At 42.1% G+C, this 19,210-nt stretch overlaps 1 protein-coding gene across 1 annotated transcript in view; it reads left to right on the top strand.

Annotated features, from left to right (window-relative positions):
- Positions 1-18,436, top strand: part of celsr1 (cadherin EGF LAG seven-pass G-type receptor 1) — a 93,626-nt gene extending 75,190 nt beyond the window's left edge. Inside the window, exons 16-36 of the mRNA XM_022749418.1 lie at positions 239-422; positions 2,136-2,237; positions 3,717-3,811; positions 4,233-4,442; positions 4,746-4,929; positions 5,021-5,164; positions 5,268-5,451; positions 6,100-6,267; positions 6,417-6,543; positions 6,664-6,864; positions 11,182-11,356; positions 11,760-11,872; positions 12,146-12,225; positions 12,391-12,517; positions 12,651-12,776; positions 12,941-13,077; positions 15,947-16,047; positions 16,125-16,268; positions 16,948-17,217; positions 17,315-17,693; positions 18,386-18,436. Of these exons, the coding sequence (XP_022605139.1) occupies positions 239-422; positions 2,136-2,237; positions 3,717-3,811; positions 4,233-4,442; positions 4,746-4,929; positions 5,021-5,164; positions 5,268-5,451; positions 6,100-6,267; positions 6,417-6,543; positions 6,664-6,864; positions 11,182-11,356; positions 11,760-11,872; positions 12,146-12,225; positions 12,391-12,517; positions 12,651-12,776; positions 12,941-13,077; positions 15,947-16,047; positions 16,125-16,268; positions 16,948-17,217; positions 17,315-17,693; positions 18,386-18,410 (3,276 nt within the window). The 3' untranslated portion in view covers positions 18,411-18,436. The remainder of the gene's footprint in view (positions 1-238; positions 423-2,135; positions 2,238-3,716; positions 3,812-4,232; positions 4,443-4,745; positions 4,930-5,020; positions 5,165-5,267; positions 5,452-6,099; positions 6,268-6,416; positions 6,544-6,663; positions 6,865-11,181; positions 11,357-11,759; positions 11,873-12,145; positions 12,226-12,390; positions 12,518-12,650; positions 12,777-12,940; positions 13,078-15,946; positions 16,048-16,124; positions 16,269-16,947; positions 17,218-17,314; positions 17,694-18,385) is intronic.
- The last annotated feature ends 774 nt before the right edge of the window (positions 18,437-19,210 follow it).

Raw genomic sequence — 19,210 nt, 5'->3', positions numbered from 1 at the left:
TGGTGTATTACTCAACCAATTATCTGACATGACTCTTTTCTACTTGTGCATCCATTATGTGTTTTAGTATCATGCTGCAATTGCTGCTGCTGTTAAGTAAAAATGATATGGATTTTAAAGATGCAATCACAGGGCCCCCAAATATCTATATTTCCTCCTAGCTGACTTTTGTTGACTATATATATATATATATATATATATATATATGACTTATCCGTGTCTTCTCTCCTTCCTCTAGGAAAACCACTATCGTCCAGAGGGTGAGGACACTTGCTACCCCTGTGAGTGTTTCTCAGTTGGCTCTGAGTCTCGGACCTGCGACCCCATCACTGGCCAGTGCCCCTGTAAAGGAGGAGTCATAGGTCGTCAGTGTAACCGCTGTGATAACCCCTTCGCAGAAGTCACACCCACTGGATGTGAAGGTATATATAATTTATAATTTATATATTTTGTTGTAACTTGTGTTTTTAAGTGTGAGTGAAAGTTATTCCTCTAAAACAGGAAATTGAGAGACTAAAATCATAAGCAATAGTTATTAAGGTTGAGTAATATATATATACATATATTTATAAAATCTATTTCTCTAAAATTGCCAGAATAACCTTTTCTGGTTATTTACATATTGCCAAATGTAAAAATATAATTGATAAATTAAATTAGTCCTGCAGAAGAACACATTTCTACTTACATTCAATAGACTAATTCGCTCATATCTGAAATAATGAATTAATTATAGGGAATAATGTAAACAATAAGTCATTTACAGAAAACATAACTAGTACATAGCTATTCCAAAATGCTGCCAGATCACACAAATGATGTGAAACCATGTGAAAAATGAAACCATGATGTTCAGATAAAGGATTTGAGGTGTTTATGACAGGCACAGTTATAAGAAAGAAGTTGGGTGTATTATTCCTTTAAATGTTCCGGTTCACACAGCGGGGCCGGATGAATCGATGAAGTGTCAGAAGGAGACAAATAGTGTCGCTCACGTCTGCTGGTGCTGCAGTTGAGCTAACTTCGCGGCTTTGTCGCCACTCAGCCAAGCAGAAGAGGCGAGTCTGGCTAGTGGGCTAACTTGGCAGTGGGACTGCGCACACACAATACAGTAGGGATGAATAGGAGACAAAACCACAAAGTCCTGAACAGAAAATGAATGTCAATGCCCTGACTGTTTGACCCGATATGAAGCTTGTCAGAGCCTCAGAACGTGTTCAGACTTTTAATGGCTCTGAATTCCAAAGTTCTTGTGACAATATACATTTCACTGTTGAAAACAGATGTCCCAATTCATGCTTTTTGAATTTGTGATATGATATTTTGTATGATTATTTCATATGGATATGGTTAAACAAATTCTGACTCAAGGGAGGAGTGAAGGAAAAGATGATAACGAAAAAGGCCAAACATTTTCTTTAGTTATGTCCTGCGGATCACTGAGATGTGACCATCCATGACAGGCCTCATACCAATCTGTCAGCTCTGCACCAGACACGGCCCAGACGACAGCGAGACACGCAGTAACTCTGCAGTTAATGTCACCGCAGCCTTTAGTGATGACAGAGAGTCTCGTGCTCTAGTAGAAATAACCATGAAAGAAAGGGAAAGTATGATCTGAAAAAACGGAGCACTGAAAATAATCCTTCCTGGTCCCCTCTGACAAACAACAAGCTTCAGATTAAATAAACTCAGATTGGAAATGTTATAGCTCCTAAGAGTTAAAAACGAAACACTGTGGGATTACGGGCAATTAAGTGGAGCCACAAACAAGCCTGCAGGGCCCAGCTCGGTTTGTCCTGAAGATTTATTAACCCAGATATGCTGAGATGAATTATGTATCTCAGTTTATGTAATAGCACTGCTGGCTTAATTTGACTGAATGTCACTGCGCTGGTCTGTGTGGCTGTTTCATAAGATGTAGTGGTCTGGCTAGGTGGTGTCCTGAGGTGGAACCAAAGCCGTGTTGATTTTCTGTGGTAATTCAGCTTCACTTTATGATCCACTTCCTTTAGGGCCAATTAATCTATATCAAGCATGTTGTGTGTTTACCCACTGGCCCAGAATTAATGCCAGCCTCTTTTTTAAAACCATATACCTACAGCTTCTATTTTTGTTTGTCCTTTCCTCCACAGTGGTGTACGAGGGCTGTCCCAAGGCATTTGACGCAGGTGTCTGGTGGCCCAAGACCAAATTTGGACGCCCCGCTGCCATGAACTGTCCCAAAGGATCCATTGGTGAGTGCTTTTATGTCCCTTTGATGACACCTGCATGTATGTAGTCAAAGCATTGATTCACTTCAAATGAATGGATCTCAGACGATTTAAGGCCACCAATCAGTGGTCAGGTTTATATCAAGGTAAATAACAAGCTTGATGTAAGTGTTTTCTCATCCTGTTTCATGTGTTAAGGGAATAGTTCAAAACTTTGTTACCTTCAGATTGAGGTTAGCTCTTTCTCCATTGTTGCCTGGCTTTATGCTAAGCTATTCTAATCAGCTGCTGACTTTTTATTTCTAAGACTAAAATTCGGTGTCAAAAGCCATATAATCGTGCTTTGGAAAACAAAATACACCAGTCTCTGTGCTGAGGTGTGTCTGTGATGCATGTGTGGTCGTGTCTTTTTTGAGTTAATATATTTTAAGGCATATAAACACACAGTCTCTCACACACACACACACACACACACACACATGCACAAGCTGAAAAATAAGGCTGTAATCAGGCTCTCTGATTGGTCAAGTATTTCAACGGTGCTTTTTTCAGCAGCCAATCACGTGTAGGTGTTTAATCTGTAGAAACTTGTAGAAAAACAGCAGGTACATTAAGAGCTGATAGTAAGGCCCCATCTCCCCCAGCTGTGTGTGTGTGAGCGAGAGAGAGAGAGAGAGAGAGAATCGAGGTGAACTCAAAACTTGAGTAAAGCCGCTGTCGCTTTCCTGGTTACCCCCCCTTAGTAACTGCCGTCACCATGGTGACCCCTTTGTTGTCTCCTCAAACCCGTGGGGGAATTTATTTGCTAACATTGCTACTCGCGCTCTCCAAGCTCCAACTGGCAACTCCTTCAGCCATTTCTTCCTTACAATGCAACAATAGCAGGAGAGGAGACTTCGCATTTGGATGAAGTCTTTTCTCTGACTGAAACTGATTCAGACTGGAACTCAGTGTGGTTTCAGATATTTAAACCACAAAGACTGGAACTGTTTTACATTTCTTAGGTATTTAACTGTAGCACATATTCAGAGCGGTTCACAGTATCTGATCAAAAAGTGGTTTACAGAAGCATTCAAACTCTGTCACTTTCTATTTTTGATAGATAAGGTTGAATTTGCATCTTTACTACAAAGAGCACAATTCTTCATTATCTGCTTTTTTGACTGATGTCCACTTTAAGCATCTTTTGAGGAAAATCCCGTAAATAAAGATATAGATAAAATTATTTTTTAAACCCAAAAACGTAGTTGTCAGTATGTTTTATAGCCCTGTAGTGTCTGCAGGTACAGTATTCCTTTCAGGCCTACAGCCCCAACAACCTTTACCAATAAGGTAGGGAAGCCAGTAGTAGCCTGAAAGGCAAAACCCAGGGCATAAAATACACTTTAATAATATCATTTTCACAAATGGCTTTTAATTAACTTTGCTGCCACCAGTATGTTTCGAAAATAAATTTGTTTGATTTTAGGTCAAACTTGATTTTCCTTTTTTGTATTTTTTCAGGTACTGCCATCCGCCACTGTAGCGATGAGAAAGGCTGGTTGTCTCCTGAGCTCTTCAACTGCACCACCGTCACCTTTTCCCATCTAAAGAAACTGGTGAATACAAGTTAAAATAAAATTTCAAACTGTCATTTTAAGCAAAACATTTATTTTCCACTCAAGTATTAAGAGTACCCAGGGATTCTGTAATAGTCTTTGTTTAATAAAATCACAATCATTACTGGTAGTTATTTAAATCATACTCTCCATTGTAAGAGTGCTGATGTCTCTTTAGTGAAGTGTAATTCGATCTCCAGTCCATAGGAAATTTCAACAAGTACTTCACCTATTGTGTTTGAACCTGAACCTAATACTTCAGGCTTGAACTTCTCAAAGTCTCACTAATCCAGGGATTGACCAGTTTCTGTTGTGTTTCATTGCACCCACTCAGCTTTCCTCTGTTTTGACCTGCTCGTTCACGTTCTCTGTTCATCACCCCACACCCCCATCCCCACACCCCACCCCCTCATTCCTCCAGAACGAGGACCTGCGTCGCAACAGTTCAAGGATGGACAGCGAACACTCCAAGACTATCGTGCGTTTGCTTCACAGCGCCACCAACAACACCCCGCGGTACTACGGCAACGACGTGAAGACGGCCGCTCAGCTGCTGAATGAGGTGCTGCAGTATGAGAGCCAGCAGGCGGGATTCGACCTCACTGCCATGAAGGATGCCGAGTTCAATGAGGTAGAAAAGAAAAGCAGCAGGATATAATGATCAACTTTGATTTAAAGACTTTAACAAGATTACAACTTGAATAAATGATTTGAAATGATCTTTAAACTATCATTTAGTGAGACCCAGTCTGAAATACTGGGAGCACTGGTGGCACACTGCCCTCCACTGGTTGATCCTCACCGGGAAAGCAGCTCTAGTTATCTGACTTCCACCTTTGCTTCATTATCTTATCATCTAGTCTCTTTGATATTCGTGTAATCTTCAAAAATACAACATTAAATCTTCATTCATGTCGTGTTTATCTTTCTTCAGAATTTGGTGCGAGCAGGCAGCGCCATACTGGACCCTGACAACAAAGAGCACTGGGAACAGATCCAGAGGACCGAGGGCGGCACGGCGCATCTGCTCCGCAACTTCGAGGACTACGCCAACACGCTGGCGCAGAACGTCAGGAAAACCTACCTGAAACCCTTCACCATTGTCACTGACAACATGAGTGAGTAGAGGAACAGAAATCACACTGTGTGAAAATGGTGCACGTCATTACACATCGCGTCATCCTCACGATTTTCCTCTTTGCCCTCTAGTTCTAACCGTGGACTACCTGGATTTGTCGGACCCGGAAAGGGCGACATTCCCTCGGTTCCAGGACATCCAGGAAGCCTACCCCAAAGAGCTTGGGTCCTCTGTCCACTTCCCCCAGTTCAACCTCCGCCCTGAGGGCCACAGAGGTAGCATCACACCACACTAGCTTAACATGTTTAGTAAAATACACCAAGTTGAAACTGCAGTCCGAGTCGGTCAGTTTATCTTTCTATCTCTGTCTTATTCCAGCGGAGCCCACTCCAGCCCCTCCAACCCAGACCAACCCCCCCCTTGAGGAGGAGCACACAGTGTCTGATAGGAGACGCCGACACCTCGAGCCAGCTGCCCCTCTGCCGGTTGCCGTGGTGATAGTGTACAAATCACTGGGAGAACTTCTCCCGGAGAGATATGACCCTGATCGCAGGAGTCTGAGGTAGGCTACTGACATCCAATGCACCATTACATGTCGACATACATGCTTTTGTCAGACACTGAACACAAGGGAGTGCAGACCAACTTTCTCACATACTTTGCTAGCATTGAATTATGATGTGTAATCCGGTCAAACAGTTGCAAGCAAGGCCTCAAAGCATGAAGAGTGATTTAACACAGGGAAAAAAGAGTGCCCACACCTTATCTGAACTGTCTACTGTGCATACTGGTGTGTATATAATTCACAATACCCCCCAAACTTTTGAAGAAAACTCTACGTCACATGAAAATATTTAATCTTTAATGTTAATACATGTCATAATATTTACTGTAGGTGTGTTTGAAAGAACCAACTTATCACTGCCTGCATGGAGCAATATGAAACTGTGTAGTTATTCAGAAAAAACTGAACATGGAGTCAGAGACTGCTCCGTATCCATACTGTATGTGACAGGAGAGAAAATATTTCCAAGATAAGACTGGGAGGTTAACAAAAGGATAAGAGAGAAGATGTCCAAATGTGATCAACTTTTGGGTCTGTTATGGTATAATATGATTTCAACATGACCTTCGGCACGTTGCTGTAGCTCAGTGGTTAAAAACTTAAATTAACTCCAGGTCACACTTCCCTTTTTTCTTGTGTTTGCAGACTCCCCAACCGCCCGGTGATCAACACAGCCATAGTGAGCGCCACAGTCCACAGCGAGGGTCCGCCTCTCCCTCTCATCCTGGACCCCCCCATCACCCTGGAGTACACCTTGCTGGAGACAGAGGAGAGGACCAAGCCTGTCTGCGTCTTCTGGAACCACTCCATCGCGTGAGTTGGACTTTACACACATATGTTTGCACACCCAGGAGTTTTTTTTCAGTAGTTCAGAGTCATAATGTTGTTTTTTTTCTTAGCATTGTGCCACATGTTACTGATGTCTGTTTTGTGTGTTTGTATGTGTGTGTCGGTGTGTTTAGGATTGGAGGGACAGGCGGCTGGTCCTCTAAAGGCTGTGAGGTGCTGAACAGAAACAACAGCCACATAAGCTGTCAGTGTAATCACCTGACCAGCTTTGCTGTGCTGATGGATATCTCCAAGAGAGAGGTGCTTCATTAAAGTTTTGTCTTTCCAGCCTCATTTAAAACAGCCAACTAAGCTTGCTTTATACCATTAGTTACCTTTGTATGGATTTCTGACTCAGTGTCTGAATCGCTCCCCCCACAGCACGGTGATGTTCTCCCCCTGAAGATCGTCACCTACACCACAGTGTCAGTCTCCCTTATCCTTCTCCTCGTCACCTTCATCTTATTGTGCCTCTTACGCCGGCTCCGCTCCAACCTCCATGCCATCCATAGGAACCTGGTGGCAGCGCTCTTCTTCTCTGAGCTCGTCTTCCTGCTCGGCATCAACCAGACTGACAACCCGGTGAGCGTATTTTTAGCCCACAGAGAACAGGGTATATGTGCAATGGAGACACTGTGTTGTGCATCTGCAGTATATTGTGACTATTTAAGGCAGTGGTTCGTTTTTTGTCAACCATGTCAGATGAACTCAAATATCCCTTCATCAGTGCCACCCATCACGGTCCAAATGAGTTCTTTTGAACACATTTTGAATGTTGGATGTTATTTAACACTACTAATTATATTTAAGTGGGTATTGCTACAGTAGTATTTTGAAAAAACAAGATTGTACTTCTACTTCTAGGAGAGGCAAAAGCTAGACATTTCAAATATTATCTAACCCTAACCAATTTACCCATTACATTACTTTTAGCTAACTACTTGAAACTTTATCCGTTACTCTTAGCATACTTTTAGCTAACTATTTCACCTGTTTATCCTTTAGTTTTAGCTAACTATTTGAAACATAATCCATTACTTTTAGCTAACTATTTCAACTGTTTACCTTTAGCTTACTATTTCAACCATTTTTCAGAACTTTTAGCTAGCTTTGCTACTTGTTTACTAGTTTTCACTAGCACTCTCAGTGTTACAGGTGACTCATTGAATACATGTCAAATCACAATTTCCTGTTTTTTAAAATTAGCTGAGCTACTTGAGCAATCTTTCCAGTAACCCCCTGGCACGCAGGTACTTCGGTACCACTGGTTGGGTATCATTGGTTTAAGCTGTTAAAGGTGTTGTTTGGTGATGTTAAGCAAACACTACAAGCTTGTGACATTTGGGTACAAATTAAACATGAGCCAAGAACAGCACATTTTGTGCAGTCTTCATGTAAAATGACCTGTTCTGGATTATGCATGGAACAGGAGATGAGGGTGACTAGAAACAAGATAAGAAGAACAACATCCTCACCATATAGATGTATACAACACAGACTACAAATGCATATGATACAGACACACACCGGTTAAGGCTTTTCTTATGCTTTAGCATAAGCATTAGCGTGGAGAGAGTAGAAAGATGTCTTGCTCTGATGTTTACTGTATTAAAAACTGCCAGGCATCTTACAATAATTTGTCTGGCCTGCGGGAAGCCATCTAATGGTGTGTTGACAGGGGCTTTACTTGGCTTAATGGGCCAAGGCTTACCTGTGAGTCTGTCTTTATTTGACAGATTATGTGTTTTGATGCTCAGCTAATAACTGTAATAGTTAGGAATACGCTGGTTGCCAAAGCTCCATCTAAATATAACCTGTAAGTTGATTTTACTGAACAAAGAGTCCAGTCTGAATGTAACTTTGTTACTGTAAATCTCTTTAATTAAAGAGGTGTAGGACACAGGCTGAGACAGTGTAGACTCTGAGGTCTATCTAATGAGTTAATTGTGTTAAGTTCTTAACCTAGTTTGGAGTTCGGTTGCACGTAGTAACGGCCAGAAACATGTGCGCGCACACACGTTCAGTCATACAGTAAAGGATCAGAAGGTGTGGGAAGTCTTTGAAGTCTGCTGACACAGACATTCGGACACACATACACACAGACACACACACACAGACACAGACACACACACACACACACACACACACACACACACACACACACACACACACACACACACACACACACACACACACACACACACACACACACCTCCATGGGCCAGTAGTGGAGACATGCTGTGACTGGTACCTGTTTCCAGAAGCAGGCCTCAAGGCAGTAAGCCTTGGCAAAGGTTTCCCAGAACAAGTTCTTAGTTTTCACTTGATAAATCTCCTGCATGTTTGTGGTACAGAAAACATCATTAATCTGTTAATTGACAGGTAATCCTACTATATTTATGTAATGAGATTTGGAAAGCTGATATCCTTCATAGGTTCTGGGGAGACATCAGGACAGATTTAAAAACAAGCAGAGTTTAGGTGTAAAGATTTTTGAAAATGTGACAAGTAGCTTTGTAAGTGATGTGGATGCCACATTAGTTTGCAGAATATCATTATTGTTGTCATTAATCTTAATTCATCAGATTTTCTTATTTGCCAACACTTACTTTGACACATATTGAGGCGTTTAGCCTTCCTTAGCTATTTGTCCACTTTCAAGTCTTCAAAATGAAAGATGTTCAAAGTAAGATTGTATGTATTGTGATGTTTGTTGAACAGAAGCCGTTGTAGCCACAAGTGACAGTTATTGGATGATGGTAAATGTTGTGAAGAAGAGTGAAAAAAATAATTTAAAAAATCAGTTAACATTTAAAAACAATAAGCTACTGGTCACACCAGACCAAGTAGCGTCACAGCAGGAAAACACCTGACTGTATCGAACCGAGCAGTGGTGTATTTTATTGCGTATGAATACTACTATTTAAAGGAAGAATGTGTTATGTCTTCTTAGTTAAAAAGTTACACAGTCTCACTTTAAGATGAATGTGTCAGCTCTCACTAGTCTGGCTAAACCACATGTTTACAATATTATGCAAAGACATCAGAAGATCGTCAGATCCAACTGGCAGTCCTGAAACACCGTGGTGGGTAGTAAATGCCATCCCCCAGCCGTCAACCAGATGTAAATTTTGGCTCTGACCATCAGAGTGGAAAGAAATCCGGGATTAACGTCAAATCACTTCAGGTTGTCCAAACCTTATATCACAGTCTTTCACTGGACTGAAATGTTACTACAGCAACGTTTTTTGCCGTATAGCTCAAGTGTGGGGCACAAAGAAGACCAAATATATCTACCCAACACTGAAATTCTTCAGTTATACAGTTCTTTCAACAAAAAAAAAAAAAATGAAGGAAAGAACTTAACAGTAACGATTAAAAAATGAAAAAGTACAAACTCATATCCCCTAAAACAAGATCCACTAAACATTTCAGCATCCCCTCCACATTTGGACAAATCTACAAAACTGAAAATATTGTGAATATGAAAGCAAAGACGCCCAGTTACAACAGTTTCTGACCAATTAGAGGTCCTCCTCTGATCTACAGTATCAATCAGATTTGATGCCTTTGATTCAGCTTCAATCATGGGAGTCTTGTCTTTTTTCTTGTAGAAATGTTCTGAGTCACTGTGTTTTGACTGGGATGAGGTCGACTTGCACACAGACTAACTACACGCAGCGTTATCTGCTTTTTAATCAGATTTTTGTTGAGTGCAGAAGTCGAATGTTGAGGGTGTTTTAAAAAACAGAAAGAGAGAGTTTAATCTGTGTTTGTTTTTTTTACCATCTCTGAATTCAGAGACTGTTTGTTCTGCAGTGTGCGTGTGCGTGTGTGTGTGTGTGTGTGTGCGTGTGTCAGAACTGTGGAATGCTGTCAGTGTATGCCGAGGGCCATCTGCAGAATGATTTATAACCCTGTCAATGTAGTCTCTCTCTCTCTCTCTCTCAGAAAGAGAGAGTTTAATCTGTGTTTGTTTTTTTTACCATCTCTGAATTCAGAGACTGTTTGTTCTGCAGTGTGCGTGTGCGTGTGTGTGTGTGTGTGTGTGCGTGTGTCAGAACTGTGGAATGCTGTCAGTGTATGCCGAGGGCCATCTGCAGAATGATTTATAACCCTGTCAATGTAGTCTCTCTCTCTCTCTCTCTCTCTCTCTCTCTCTCTCTGTCTCTGCTTCTGATCTCCACAGTCATACACAGCATTACTAAAATATAGTATCTCACCTGCTGGGACATTCCCTAACACACCGCATTCCTCTATTACAGCAGCAGCAGACATGGAAATAGGGTGGAAAGGAGGTATAGGAATGTGCGGACAGGATTAATTGTTACTGCATTTCATAAACTGGTGAACTTTGTCATGAAAAAGTTTGTCTCTAGTGATGAAAATATTGATTATTTTCATTATGAATTCATCAGTTAATTACTTTTTTGACAAATTGAGTAGTTACTGAGTCTATAAAATGCCACATCTGTCCAACAGTAACATTTGATTCACGGGGACATAAAACAGAGAGAAACAGCAAATCCTCACATTCAAGAGGCCGACAAACTGACTTTTTTGTGGCTGTTTTAGTAATAAATGACTTAAATGATGATTGTGGTTGTTAAAACTTTGTCCCATAATGTTTTGTCTGTCGATTAATCGAGCAGGTAAAATGTTTTTAACTGATAAAAAGGATGGACATCACACAGATGGATGGATTTACTTGTGTTCAAGTGAGAAACTCGCTGAGGAGGAAGGTTCAGTAGTAGCAGGGTTGATGAGAGGACAAACGTGGTTTAAAAAAAAAAAAACCAAGGCTGCCTTTCTGGATTTTCATATGGGTTCCATCAAAATGTCGACTCATACTGACAGATTTCTGTCTCTTCTCCCTCTCTCCGTCTTATCTCCCTCCAGTTTGTGTGTACAGTGATCGCCATCCTCCTCCATTACTTCTACATGTGCACCTTTGCCTGGATGTTTGTGGAGGGGCTGCATATCTACCGCATGCTGACCGAGCTGCGCAACATCAACCACGGCCACATGAGGTTCTACTACGCCATGGGCTGGGGCATACCGGCTATCATCACTGGTGAGACACACACACACACACACACACACACACACACACACACAAACACACACACACACACACACTTACACAAGCTGAGAAACAGGGCAATTGAAGATGGCAGATTGTCAGGTTGATTCATGCTGAAACTCATATCTTCCGAAGAGGCTGTGATCCTCGTGGGAAAATGATTGAACAAGAGACAGAGGGAAAAATAAATGTAGAGACAGATACAGTATGTCCTGCCTTGATTTGGATATCCTATATGTCCTATATGGGACAAGAGTGGCATGAATTTCATTATTTTTTTCTATTACTAAGGGTAAAAAATCAAGAAAAAAAAAATGTATTTGAACTGAAAACTGTTTGTTGCAGAACGTTTGCCTTGACATCATTTTGTGTGTGTATGTGTTTGTGTGTGTAGGTCTGGCAGTGGGTCTTGACCCTCAGGGATATGGGAACCCAGATTTCTGCTGGCTTTCCGTCCATGACACACTCATCTGGAGCTTCGCAGGACCCATCTTTGTAGTCGTCCTGGTGTGTGCATGAATTAAACTAGTCCACAGAAAAGCTCGGCCTTCAGACATCTGCAGCTGAAACACACCACGAACTTCCAAAGCGTCAACTGTCACTGACTCATTTGAAATTAGACGTGATTTGAAATAAATCTGTGGTGCAGCGATGTGGCTAACCACCGTAGTCAAACATGCATGAGTTCACAGTTGCGAGACACTCACAAATGGATAAAACTGTGTGTATCAAAGTGAAATTAAATGGGAAGAAAAACTAACCTTCTCTCTCTCTCTGTAGGTGAACATAGTGATCTTCGTCCTTGCTGCGAAGGCTTCCTGTGGGCGCCGGCAGAAGGCTGTGGAGAAGTCGGGAGCTATGTAGGTTTCACTGTCACAGTAACGATTCCACGTGGAGCACAACATCCAAACGTTCATCTAACGTTCACATTTCCGTTTTGAAATGGGCAACAGTGTTACGTGATAATCAGCATCAGTGTAGTGAGTGTATGTCTGGATAACGTGTGTGTGTGTTTCACTCCTCAGTCCCGCACTTCGAATGGCCTTCCTCCTGTTGCTACTCATCAGCGCCACCTGGCTGCTCGGCCTAATGGCGGTCAACAGCGACGTCATGACTTTCCACTACCTTTTCGCTGTCTTCAGTTGTCTCCAGGTAACTCAGTCTTTATGCTGACTTTTTATTAAGATCTAAGAGCTATGTGATTAGGTTTAAGGCTCATTGTTTAAGCTTTGTCTTCATTACTCCGCTGTTATAATACATAATATCTGGTTCCCTTTCTGCACAGGGTGTCTTCATCTTTTTCTTCCACGTGGTCTTCAACAAAGAGGCGAGGAAGAACCTCAAGAACGTCTTCACAGGGAAGAAGAGCGTACCAGACGAGTCCAGCACCACAAGGGCCTCGTTGCTCACAGTGAGTGAACAGACACACGAATATGTCCTCACATTTTGTGTCCTAAGTGTTTGCTGCTTCTTTTTAAGGTATTATGTTCTTTGTCTTTTGTGTAATCATTGTAATTGTGTTTTCTATTTTCACTAAAAAGATGAAAATCCAATAATTTATCCCTCCATCTTCAGCGTTCCCTCAACTGCAACAACACGTACACAGAAGACGGCCCGTTGTACCGCTCGGGCATCGGAGAGTCCACCGTCTCCCTGGATAGTACGCTCAGGTCAGCTAAGAGCCGCAGCAGCTACCTGGCTTACACACTCAGGTACAACACGCTCACTGACTGCATGGCTGCTTTTACTACACTGCTGCATGGCGAGTGTGTGTACGTGTGTTTGTCTGGACCAGCCTCTTTAAACTTTTTTCTCTCTCTTGTCTTTCTTTGTCATCCTCCCAGCATGTCTGCTGACTCAAACATACTAACACACCCCAAGCCCCTAATTTATATACATACACACACACACACACACACACACACACACACGCACACACTTGACAGTCGCTCCCTGTCACCCTGTCCTTATTCTAAGTCTTATACAAAGCTGAGGATAGATACGGTTTCTGGGTTTCTCTACACTTTGAGGGTATTGCTTTCTTTGCTCCTGTACATGAATGCTGCCGCGTAATGGCACCTGCGTTGTACAGTACCTCTGCTTGCATGAAAGACCAAGCTGAGCTTTGCCGGCGCATGGCGCATGGCTTTGATGCAAAACCCCAAACTGACATACACATACCAACTCTCAAAGATATCCAGGCAAAGGAACACAATACCCACCGTAGATCCATCCACATTATTCATCCATACTGTTATGTTGTTGTGTTTTGTATGCATTCACAGATTAAACGGATAACTTTGTTCATGTGAAGTTTGATTTGATACATTGCGATGTTGAAGTGTACCTTTCATGACATGACAACTAGGGAATGCAAGAACGGTAAAACGAGATCAAACTGTCAGAGTGCAGTGAAACATTGTGCTTAAATTTGAATAATTTAATGTTAATATGATATAGCTTCAAAGCACTGAAACAGATAGATTCCCAGTATACACTCAAAACAGTTTCAACAAACACATTATACCCTTGATGAAGGAGCAGTTTACTGCAGGGCTGTTTGCATTACACTGCATTAGTTAAAGCTAGCTATACCTCGCCGAAACTCGGAAAAGTAAGAGGGATTATTGGAGTTTAAGATGTTAAGTGAAAAAAAACTACAGAATCTAAAGTCTTTTATATGTAGTCAGTTTACTATATATCACATTGTGTCCACTGCTCTGTGTTAGCTCTTTAGCATATACCACAAAGACTACTAGTAATATCTAAGATCTAAGAAAACTTGAAGTAGCAGTACAATACTGAAAAATCTTAAATAATTGGTCTTTGATAAGTGATAAGTGATGTGAGATCTTGCATACCAGCCAGATATGCAATTTCTCAGATGTACATAGTTTTTTTTTATGTATGGTTGTATCAAATCTTGAATGACGTAGATTCTTTTCAGCAAGTTTTAGCATGTATGCATCTAAACTCCTTTCTTACTATTACTATACACAGTTTCAACAGACTGGGTTGGTTTTAGCCAGGTACAGCTGGCTGAAGCTAATGCAGTTTTAGCTAGTTTTATAAAGAGGTGCAAGTGTACCTGATGTAGCATTGTGCATAATGCTAAATCAGCTTTTGACTACTGGCAATATATTTTAGCAATATCTACTCAACATCTACAATATCTATTTTGTGTGTTATATGCTGTGAACTTTTAGCATTAGAACGATACATCAAAATATTATATGTTATGTAATGAAGTCTGACAGTTACATAAAATACGTTGTACTATGTCTTTCTTTTACTATATGAAGCAGCTTTTAGGTAAGGTTAAAAGTTTGCCAAAATCCACTGAGTTGAGTAATTTTTTTTAGCATGTATAAATCTTCATTCCTTTTTACTTGATAAGCATGGAGCGTTTGAGCAACAGGACAAGTGTATTCCTGATTAACCTTTAAAAAGTTGACATTTTGAGATATATCTCTCCCAAGATAGAGACGCCTTTTCATCTCTGGCAAATCTCACCTGCGTGTGACTATCAGAGGCAGGTTTTCACTGCAGCGGAGTGGTATTACATATACCTGGTGTTTTACAGAGTTTTACAGAATCGGGGTTAGGTCTGACTGTACGCCTCGACTCGTAAAGCTGTCATCTGGGTAATGCGAACTGACACTAGGGTCAATGAGAGCAAAAACGCTAGCGGGGAGCAATGTGGCGTGCCGCCTTTGCGAGACAGACGGGTTAGAGCAAGGGAAGAGGGGAGAAATAGAAGGAGACAGGAGAGAGAGATGGGGAAAAAGAAGAAAGAAAGAGAAGGACAGGAAACATACGAAAGGAGGGAGATGGGACTGTACCTGTTGGAGGAGGGAATCTAATACAGACATACGTATCCCTCTTCCCTGTGGCTGTTGGCATGTTTTCAGCTGCTTCCAGAAGATTCTCTTAGATCAGCCATCAGACAGGTCAGAGTCTCCACTAGCATTTTTGCCCTCCAGCCAACATCTCAATACAACTTGGAATAAACAGCTGCGAGAGGAGAGGAGAGGAGAGGAGAGGAGAGGAGAGGAGGAATGATTGAGTAACTTCATCCACTTATTTTTAAATCAATGATGTATCAAATTAGGGAATAAATGACAAAAGCTGAATTTTTTTTTATTATCAGCCGTTTGTGTGTTTGACTGACACTCAAATATTTGTGGTTGTTTAATATATTTGTACCATAAATAGATTAAAACAGATAATGGTGCAGGTCTAACACATTCACCTCAATTTTCCATCAATGGTAGATGTGTTTTTCTGTTTTCTGTCATGATCAAGCCGCCAGTTTATTGACTTTGTTGCAAGTACAGCTAAACCACATTTTATTATTTGTTCTAGTCTTTGTTGAAGCCATCAACAGAGGCAAATGTTTTGTAATGAGAGACTGTACATCAGTTGTCTCAAGTTTGGGCTTGAATTAATTCCTAGCGACGCTGTACTCCCCCCTCTCTGTCTCCCCCCCTACCTCACCTCTACTTTTCCACTCCCACTTCTCTCTCGCTTCCCCGTCCTCCTCTCTCTTCCTCCCTGCTGTATCTGTCTTTATCTATGCAGGGAGGAGTCTGGCCAGAAGCCCAGTGTCTCTTCAGGAACAGCTAAAGGACACACAGATCTGGATGGACCTCTGTTCCACCGAAACGGCACCAAGGGAGACGGTGAGTTTACTTTAGCTTTTCATGCGTCAGTATAGGTATTAAGTTTCTCCACTAACTTCCCTCCTTGTTCCCATCAGACTCTGACTCAGACAGTGAGCTGTCAGTGGATGAACACAGCTCCTCCTACGCCTCCTCCCACTCCTCCGACAGCGAGGACGACGACATCGACGTCAAGCCCAAGTGGAACAACGAGAGGCAGCCCATTCACAGCACACCTAAAGGTATGTACACGGTCCAACTGAGCCTGTACCAATCTGAGACACTTAAGTTGTCCATTACATGCTACATGCTAGCATACTTTTTACTCCACTACTTGAATTTGACATCTGTATTTACTTTTCAGATTAACTTTTCCATAGAAAACTTGATATGAATGTGAATGAACTAGATTAAATTCCTCCAAAGCACATAAAGTAGTGTGTGTCAGAGTCGAGTCCCTATCACCTGAGTCCAGGTCATCAAGGTTGAGTCTGAGTCGAGGTCCAGGATGGGCTCCAGTGCTCCACTCTGACACAGTCAAAGAGCTGAAAGGTCTACATTTAATACAAAGGATACAGCAGTCTTGCAGGATTTGCAGCAGGAAGTTAATTTACTGTGTGACACGCACACACTACTTAGATGTGAACATTGTTTTTGAAATGAATAATTCAAATTGAATAATGTTACAGTGTCAATGTAGCGATCAAAAATAAAATGACAAATTATTATAGACTTCTACTACAAAGAAACTAACAGAAAAAAAGTCAGTCCGAGTCTCCAACTTCCAAGTCTGAATGCAGTCAGTGCTCAAGTCCGGGGTACAACCTTGCTGCTACAACCACAACAGGAGAATCAAAGTGGAATCTTGTTTTAATATTGCTACTTCAAATTTGTCTTGTCCACCCCCCACCCCCCTATCAGTGGAGTCAGTGCCCAATCACATGAAGCCTTACTGGCCAACGGAGGCCACCACAGCCAGTGACAGCGAGGATCCCGGCGGGGCAGAGAGGCTGAGGGTGGAGACCAAGGTGAATGTGGAGCTGCACCCGGAAAATAAGCTTAACCATATCGGAGAAAGAGAGAGGGAGATGCTCCAGGAGAGAGACAGACAGACACCCAGTAATGCTAAAGACACAGCGCACCCAAGTCAACCCAACAGCAACAGCAACCATCAACCAGAACAGAGAAAAGGTAAGAATAGAATTCAATTGAATTAAATCAAATTCAATCAAATGAATGAATGAATATTGCTTGATTTACACTGGGATAAATTATTTGTCCGACTCAGGTATCTTAAAGAACAAGATCAGCTATCCTCCGCCACTCACCGACAAGAACATGAAGAACCGTCTGAGGGAGAAGCTGAGCGACTACAACTCCCCCACCATCACCTCCCCTCCCCCCAACAACAACAACAGCACCTCCTCCCCGCCCCTTTCCTCCATCAACATCATGACCCCTTCGTCACGTCCACCCTCACTGGCCTCCAACGATGGGGGTCGCCCCGGCAACCACGATAACAGCTCCCTCATCAAGCCGCCCGTCGCTCCGCGGCCGCAGATTCCCACCGGGCCCCCGCCGGCGGGCATCTACCGGGAGACCAACGGGGGAATGGCCATGCACTTGAAGTCAGGGACGGTCAACGGAGGCAACGAGTCAGACTCAGAGTAAGTAGTCATTGAGGGAATGCTGGCACGTTTTATCAGTCGACATCTTTCTTTGTCCTAATAAAAACATCGTTAATAATGAAGTTAATTTGATAGCACAAATTAAGGAATGATGCATCATCCTTGTCATTTAATCATGTGATTTGAATCACTTCAAAAAAAATGATTCAAGATCAATCAGAGTTTGACAAAAAGCTTGTCAGCAACCTTACAGCTAGATGACATGTTGGTTGACCATTATGTTAACTGATGCAACAATGCATGAGTAGGATAGTGATCGTAATAGGTAGTTCCACATTTTGAGAAATATACTTTGTTTTCTTGCTGAGACTTAGATGAAAAGATTGATACCACTCTAACGTCTGTACGCTAAATATGAAGCCACTATCATTAGCGGGGCTTAGCTTAGCTTAATGTGTAGCATACAGGCATGAACATGGTCTCAGTCTTCTTATCTAACTTAAGGCAATAAAGCAAATAAACATATTACCCAAACTGTCAACCTGTTCCTTTCACTAAAGCATGAAATAATATGATCACCCTGCTTCAATGCTGCATGATGACTCCCTCCACCCCTGCATTCATTTTTATATTGCATGTTTTCACCTTCCTTCCTTTCTCCTCACATCCTCCCTCCCTGCATCCACCCCCCATCCCTCTTCTTTCCCTCCCTCCATTTCTTCCGCTAACAGTGGCAGTAACGAGACTTCGATCTGACCTGTTAGGAAAACCCAGACCAGCCTGCCCTTGTGAGAGGAGGAGCGAGCGGGAGAAAACCGCTGGGGGAAGAGAGCCTAGAGCGAGGGGAATGAAATGAAAAGAAAAAGATGGAGGGGTGCTGAAGATTGGGCCCACGCCTGATCCTTCCATCCAGCCCTCCTCTGGTGTTCCCTCTCTCTCTCTGGAGAGCAGTATTAATTGCAGACTTTAAGACTGCCGGGGACAAGAAAATAAGCAGAGATGCTGAAAAGATGTGAGAAATAATAAAGGGAATGCTGTGTTGGACTGTACCAAGAGAGGACGAAATGGAGCCATGTGTGCCAAAACCACTAAAGGAAATGGAGAGGAGAGTCAGAAGATGAAGAATGCCCCCAGAATGCATTGCAAGCCCCAAAATGATCACGGTTATGAGGGGTCGTTATGTCGCTTTCCAGCGGGTACAGTTAGGAAAGCAGGACAATACTTTCGGACAGCTTCTTTCTCATGGAGAAAAGCAGATGTATAACCACTGTGCATGAACCTATACAAGCTGGTACAGTCTCATTTGTAGTCCAAAAGGATTTCAAGGACTACATGTCCCTTAAAGCGTCATCAGACATAAACCTGTCACAAGCTGTTCCCACTGACTTTTGGACACTTCCAACCCGTTGATACCGAACGGCGCTATCACACACCAAGTGCTCTTTTCTTCTTCTTTTTTTTTTTTTTAACTCAAAGAAAGGCTACCACAGCCTCTCGATGCAGTGCATTTAGAGTGTAATTAATGTGTAGATATTGTTAAAGGTGAAGAAGAAATG

This window comes from Seriola dumerili, unplaced genomic scaffold, assembly GCF_002260705.1.
Source record: "Seriola dumerili isolate Sdu_G_001 unplaced genomic scaffold, Sdu_1.0 BDQW01000138.1, whole genome shotgun sequence".
NCBI classification, from domain to species: domain Eukaryota; kingdom Metazoa; phylum Chordata; class Actinopteri; order Carangiformes; family Carangidae; genus Seriola; species Seriola dumerili.
The sequence above is the reverse complement of the archived record's forward strand: the minus strand, read 5'-3'. Positions and strand labels throughout refer to the sequence as shown.